The 7,367-nt window shown below is 38.0% G+C and overlaps 1 protein-coding gene across 1 annotated transcript; it reads right to left on the bottom strand.

Annotated features, from left to right (window-relative positions):
• On the bottom strand, window positions 1-6,413 carry LOC143537533 (uncharacterized). Its single transcript, XM_077031278.1, has 10 exons — window positions 6,278-6,413; window positions 6,157-6,185; window positions 6,026-6,075; window positions 5,725-5,790; window positions 5,601-5,641; window positions 5,339-5,475; window positions 2,049-2,139; window positions 879-950; window positions 424-536; window positions 1-278 (listed from the first exon to the last, which is right to left on the bottom strand). The coding sequence occupies exons 1-10, from the start codon at window positions 6,358-6,360 to the stop codon at window positions 151-153; spliced, it is 810 nt and encodes a 269-aa protein (XP_076887393.1). The 5' UTR covers window positions 6,361-6,413; the 3' UTR covers window positions 1-150.
• Window positions 6,414-7,367: the final 954 nt, after the last annotated feature.

The following is a 7,367-nucleotide window of genomic DNA, read 5'->3' on the forward strand; positions in this document are numbered from 1 at the left end:
TTGAACTTTCAAAAGAAGATAGGGTGAATCAAAACTTGAACATGAAGACAACATAAATACCTAATAATAACATTATGATTGATTCATATGTGAAAATACTAAAGACATAAATAAAAACTATGTGTTGATATAAAACTACAAGTAATGCTACTACTCACTTTCGGTGTCACTTTCTTCCAAAGTAATGTGGTTTAAATTCCTTTCAAGAGGTGGAAGTCCATCATCGTCAGAGTCATCATCTGATCCTTCATCTTCACTATCGCAAGCTTCCTTTGCTTCTGTAAAACCAATATACCAAAAAATCAGTATCTGCAGGGAAATAACAACATATTTGGCGACAAAAAAAGTGTCATGCCTCTCTCTCTACATACATACATACATCCATCCATATGTGTGTGTGTGTGTTCATGATATGAAAAACACCTTCTTTTTCCAAAACCTTGGGGATTTTGGAACTTTGTTCCGATAACCATGAATTTTGGACTGCAATAATCTCAGCACTGTTCTCACATTTTGCATATGCCTTCAAAAGTTCCCTGAGTTGCAAAACCTTATCAGCAATCAAGTAGTGACACGCACTATTATCAAATAGATGCATTCACGCGGTACCAACATTGTTCTTATTTGAGAAGTTCATGTTTTGTTGTACATAAGACCTTAAAATGATCACATATGTATAACATGTTTTTATGCCATTACTTTTTTCAAACTGAATGCACCTATCATTTTACTTACCTTTTCAAGTATAATGGTCGTTTGTGAAGCAAGCGCAAGCACGGTTTTAACGATTTCAAATTTCCAGTCACACAATTTATATTATAAAAAAGAGGACTAACATAAATATACATATGCGTACACAATATACATATTCAAAATACCTGTTGAGGGACAAGAAAGCATGGCCCCACTTGAACTTGCTTAGCAACAATTCACCATTTTCTGCCTCGCCACTGTTTGGAACATGTGTTGAAAAAGAAAAAAAATTATATATCTACAAATTAGTTTACATGCACTTACATTATTACATAGCATGGGCTACATGACATTAGGTAATTAAAAAATATCATAAATAACAAAGAAGTGGCTTATAATATAGATACACGTTATAAGACTATCATACAATATGTTGGGCCTCATAATTTGATTTCAAACTACATATTCCTCTATGGCTCTATGCTAAAAAAAAGAAGACAAATACAAATTTTGTCCTTTAAACATACATGATTTACGAATCAGGCCCTTTAAAATGTTTACTTTCAGGCGGTGTCCTTTACATGCTATGTTTTATTTGATTTTCGTCCTTTAAGCTAACTATCATCCAATTCCTCCGTTAAGTTGATGCACGTGAGTAACATGTGAGGGCTTTTTGGTCTTTTAACATGTCAATTATCCCTCCTCTATCTCTTAAACCACGATAAAACACCAAATCAATCACACCCAAATATCTTTAACATGTCTGCATGCTACTCACATGCATCAACTTAACAGATGAATTGGATGACAGTTAGCTTAAAGGACGAATATCAAATAAACATAGCATGTAAAGGACACACCGTCTGAAAGTAAACATTTTAAAGGACCTGATTCGTAAATCATGTATGTTTAAAGGACAAAATTTGTATTTCTGTCAAAAAAGAAAGAACGGGCCTTTTGAAGTATGTTTTCAACCGTATAATTTAATATAATTCAGATAAAAATATTAAAATAATATATTACTACATAATACAGATGAACATGCTGTTAACCACGTGTCTTTTCACATGGTATTCCTATTATGTGTAAAATTTGCTTTATATTGGGCAAATACAGATTTTTTACTTTTGAACTAAAATGATCAATGACCTCAGATGACATAAAAATACATGGTAACACGTGTTGGGAACATATCATAAAGATCATATCAATTTCAACTCCTAATATCCTATGTATTTTTGTTCAATTTCCACATTTACCCCTACTTCTCTACGATTTTTATAATATAAACTGAGCTAATGTTAATCATGGCAATGAATATCATACAGATTCACCAAAGGTTAAGAGGTACTTACCATATAATTAAACCTGCAGCTAAAGCCTCAACACAAGATAGCTCACAGGGTCGACCATAATTTACTGGATTTGCAGCCACCAACCACGGTACTGCTGTTAGGATTAAACGCACACACGAAACCGAACACGACACGAAAGCAATAAACGAACACGAGGATTTAACGTGGTTCGGTCTAAACTGACCTACGTCCACGGGTGGCAACTAGGTATATCTTTATTGAGTGACAAATATTACAAGTACATAATGTTGTTTATATAGAGACTGAACTAGGGTTAGTAAATTATTATGCAAGAAATCTAAACCGGGCCCGGCCGCCCACACCCGTCTCCTCTTTTGACTTCATATAATAAACCGGGCCAACAAGGCCTACGAACCCAACAATCTCCCACTCGGAGGCCTTGAGTACTCTCGTCTGCACTCCTGATTGTACTTCTGTAATCTGAACATTAAACTTCTTCTAGTTGCCACCGCCTTCTCATCAATTAACCTGAAGGCCCGTTGAAGCTCCCCGGAGCTCCAACACGTCAGTCACGGCTGAAACTGCCCCTGACCCATTCTCTGTCCCTACCGGCTCCCACTGTAACGAATTACCGGATCCTGAGATAACCTGAGAACAAACACTCTCCATATTCAGCAAGTAATTCATTGGAGAGACTTTTACAGCTGGAATACTGGTTTTCTTAATCCACTGTCGACCTGGAACTGTAACTGAAACACGACCTGTGCTCCCACTGTCACGATGTCCCTCAACTGATTTAACCTTCCTAGCTCGTTCATCCTGAATCTTCACTTTGGCTCTGGGTTTGTTACTTGCAAAACGAACCTTCTTCTGCCCACGAGATTCTGTGAACCGGATTTTGTCTTTCACCAAAACTGGATCCACTCCTTTCGATGACATATCGACCATATACAACGAACCCATTTTCTTGCCACGAGCAACAACGAGATTCCCTTTGACTACTTTCCACTGCCCATTCCCGAACTTAACATCGTGCCCCTGGTCATCCAACTGCCCAACTGAAATCAAACGTTTCTTCAAACTTGGAATAACCCTCACGTCTTTCAAAGTCCAAGAAGTACCGGCTGAAGTTATCAGATCAACGTCTCCCATACCCGTAACCTCTAAAATATCATCATTCGCTAGTCGAACCTTTCCAAAATCCCCAAATTTAAGATTCTTCATCGTTTCACTACAGTGAGTGGCATGAAACGATGCACCAGAATCCATCACCCAAGCATCAACGCTACTCTCAACACTACAAACCAAAGCCTCATCACTACTGACCCCGTCATCTGTGTCGTTTTCTGTAACGTTCACCTCTTTCTTACCATTCGGACACTGATTCCTGAAGTGTCCTTTCTCTTTACAACCCCAACATTCAATATCCTTACGAGTCTTAGACTGACTCCTCTTCCTGCTCCCACTGCCTCGCTGTTTTCCCCTACCTCTACCTTCTGTGACTAGCATATTGCCTGATGATTCACCTGAACTTCTGCGTCTTGAATCTTCTCCCAGAATCAGATCTCGAATCCCATCGAAAGTAATATTTGTAGACGAACTACAAACTGCAGTCACTGTTTGCGACCAACTGTCGGGCAAAGAGGATAATAACAAGAGGCCTTGAACTTCATCATCAAACTTAATGTCAACTGACACTAAGCGGGACAAGATCGAATTAAGATTATTGATATGAGTTGTAACTGACCCACCCTCTTTCATTCTTGTTGTCACTAGCTCTCGGATAAGATAGACTTTATTCGCTGTCGAAGGCTTCTCATACATGTTGGATAGTGCGTCCATCATACCACGGGCTGTGGTTTCTTTCATGACGTTAAACGCCACATCTTCCGACAACGACAATGTAATACAAGCCCTAGCTTTCTTGTCTAACTTCTTCCAATCTGCTTCTGACAACTTTTCTGGTTTTTCATCCTCAAACACTACATCCAAGTCTTTCTGACAAAGTAGTGCCTCAATCTGCATCTTCCACCAACCGAACTTCTGTCCGTCAAACTTCTGTATCGAAACCTTTCCGTCTTCTGCCATGGCAATGACTAAAACGAAAAACTGGATAAAACAGAGACAGACACAGCAACACGAGCCTGAACTTAACGATTGTTCTACTGAACTCTGTTAAAAAATCAACCTATTTATACGCAGCGGAATATCGAACTGAAAATCAAAAACTGAAACTTTAAACTGAAACGATAAAACCTGACAAACGCGGTTGGCACTGGTTCTCCGTTTCTTTAACGCTTCTTCTGACTTAAAACTGTTCTTCAACGAAAAATAGGATCTTGATTCAACTATTCTTGACTCGTACTTTGCAAAATAGAATCTCGACCCTTGCTTAAATGGATCTCGGGCCCAACAAAATAAACAAGCTAGACCCTCTCAAAAAATTAAACAATCTGGATAAAGTTGGTGGCCATTGAACTCCCTTGTCAACAAAATAATATTGTTTTTCCTTGTCTTTTCCTAGTCTGGCATGAATCTCAAGAGAAAAATAATAATACAAACCCTTCTTTTCTTCTCTGTTCAAACGCCACTAGCGGAAACAAAAGAGACAACCTGGAATCGAACAATACGATGCTTACAGCTTTCAAACGGAACCAACAAAAAAAAGCAGATCGCGCGGGCTGGGTTTAGTAGCGGCGAAACGACGGCGGAAACCCTAACCGCGATCGGAAAACCGTAGGCGGCGGCGGAACCCTAGCGCAGTAGGGTGGCGGCGGCTGGATGGTTTGGCGGCGACTCGGCTGGTTCAACGTGTTCTTCGCGTGATCTGAACCTGGCTCTGATACCACTTGTTAGGATTAAACGCACACACGAAACCGAACACGACACGAAAGCAATAAACGAACACGAGGATTTAACGTGGTTCGGTCTAAACTGACCTACGTCCACGGGTGGCAACTAGGTATATCTTTATTGAGTGACAAATATTACAAGTACATAATGTTGTTTATATAGAGACTGAACTAGGGTTAGTAAATTATTATGCAAGAAATCTAAACCGGGCCGGGCTTGGGCCCGACCGCCCACACCCGTCTCCTCTTTTGACTTCATATAATAAACCGGGCCAACAAGGCCTACGAACCCAACAACTGCATTGCAACAAATCAATCAATTTACAAGCAAAATAGCAACAAGGCTGAATTTAACTATATATGCGCCAACACTATAAGTTTTTCAACTGTTATGGATATACTCACAGCACACATTTAATTTATGTTGTTAACTGTACGTAAATGAAGTCATGTGAGATGATTTTTTGAAACTCTTACATAGACGAGGAGAAGGACATCTTAGCTTTGTAAAAGGTACATCATCTAGTCGTGCCCAAGAGCAATCTACCACCGCCAAACCTTTCCTGTTAATCAGCTCCGAATCTTCCTTCGAAATGCACTGCTGCCCAACAGGACTGTTACAATGAAAAATCATCAAAATTAAAACAAATCACCCACTCACCCAGAAACAAAACATCTTGATAAACTATATACAACTAATAACCTTTCTTAGAAAAATAAAAACACCAGATAGATATACCTTAAAGCAATGCCTCCAAAGCCATTTCCGACTCGCAACTCCTGCATCAAATTAAGCAACAATCAAACTAAATGAAAACTATATGTGATGAAGAGATCAAAGTATCTTACTGCAATATACTTACTTTCAATAATCCAAATTTAGATAGCTTGCGTCCGGTACACCTTTTCACATCACATTGACCAAAATCCTGATAGTAAAAAACTAGGGTTTTAGAAGCACAAAATTGACAAATACTTTCCTTATAAAAAAAGAAATAAGAAATTGCTTAGAGTTTTATATGATATTAACTTTATCCTTTTTTCCCGATAAAAGGACCCAATTACAACAAGGAGGTAGGTAAACAGGCAACAACCAGTGCGACAACCCCTTTTGAATGGCAAAACGGATCATACTAATTCTCAAGTACAAAAATATGAACCTACCCACATGGCTAGCTGGATTTTTGATACAGCTATTGTTTCTTCTTCAGATTCTACAACATTAATAAAACATATTAAACACTATGAACACAAAAATAGTAATATGCAAACAGATATTAGCTTATGAAGAATACCAGGTTCAGCAGGGAGAGATTCATCTTCACTGAACAAAAAGTAAAAATAAAAATAAAATCAATTTGCAAAAAGATGATGAATTTGTGAACATGGGTTTGTGAATAAAGATTAAATTATAACCGATTTGGTTGATGGGTTCGGCTAGATTGAGCGTGTGAGTGATGATGGTGATTCTTGGACTTCCTGGACTTGTTGTAACCCATTTGGATCTTGATTACGTAAACTGCCGCTGCTGGTTTTGGACGGAATATTATTATTATTATTATTATGTTCAACAGGTCGGAAGCAGACAATGGGTTTGGGTTTCGGGTCAAGTTCTGGTTGAACCCGCGAACTCATTTAAATAAACGGATCGGGTTAACTCGGTGGGTTCATTGGTTGACCAATTACTTTATTTTTTTAATACGAAAATTGGATTTAAATAATTATTAATTATTAAACGTTGGACAATACTAATCTCAACTAACAATGTAACCGTTTGCAATATCAGGTTTCAATTGTGTTACCAGTAACAATCTCAGTCTAACAGATCATTAACTTCGTTGGTTATATATTTTTCAAGTTAGTGTGAAATTAGGAATACGCAAAAACGCCCTCTAATTAAAAATGGAAATAATGAAAACCGATATCTTCAACTGTCAAACCCACTTCAGCGATCATTTCCGCATTTTTTGGTCACATCAACTTTTTTCACCCATTTCTAAATAACCACCATCTTGGTGGTAGTTAAACCACTGCCCCTAGTGTGTCTTGTGTTTTTTTGACGAGGAGGTGTTAGGCTTATTACATGAGAGTTAGATATCTTGCTCTCTCTATTTGTCGTGCACAATGGTTATTTAGGATATGGCAATCTCCAACATCGTCTCAAGTGAGCTAATTTGGGGCTAGGGCTTCAGATTGAACTTTGTGAATCCACGATTCGCTGGTGTAATGCGAACGATAATTCTCGTTGGTCATTCCATTCCTCTGAAATATTATTTATTTACATTGAAAAGGTTGTGTTTATGATTCAATTAGTTGTTTTTTTTTCAATTTTGGGGGTTGTTCATACTTGGTTTAACAGATTATTCTCAGTGAGTTTAGTTTGTGATTATGTGTTGATTTAATCGAGTTGTAGGTTTCGACATCTGTTACCGGAATTTTTGGTTTTTTGATGGATTTAGGTTGTTATCTAAAGAGATGAAGTTTGGGGCGGTGGGTTCTTTCTTTT

The sequence above is a fragment of the Bidens hawaiensis genome, unplaced genomic scaffold (assembly GCF_021521415.1).
Source record: "Bidens hawaiensis isolate Kalapana, Puna unplaced genomic scaffold, B.hawaiensis_p1.1 tig00011228_1, whole genome shotgun sequence".
Taxonomy (NCBI): domain Eukaryota; kingdom Viridiplantae; phylum Streptophyta; class Magnoliopsida; order Asterales; family Asteraceae; genus Bidens; species Bidens hawaiensis.

What these genes read in the sequence shown, in the direction of transcription:
- LOC143537533 (XM_077031278.1), bottom strand. Translation starts at nt 6,360, where the DNA reads ATGGGTTACAACAAGTCCAGGAAGTCCAAGAATCACCATCATCACTCA. An exon ending in AAATCCAGCTAGCCATGTGG is followed by an intron (nt 5,791 to 6,025) that starts GTAGGTTCATAT and finishes TTTTACTATCAG; the next exon opens with GATTTTGGTCAATGTGATGT. An exon ending in GCTTTCTTGTCCCTCAACAG is followed by an intron (nt 537 to 878) that starts GTATTTTGAATA and finishes TTTGCAACTCAG; the next exon opens with GGAACTTTTGAAGGCATATG.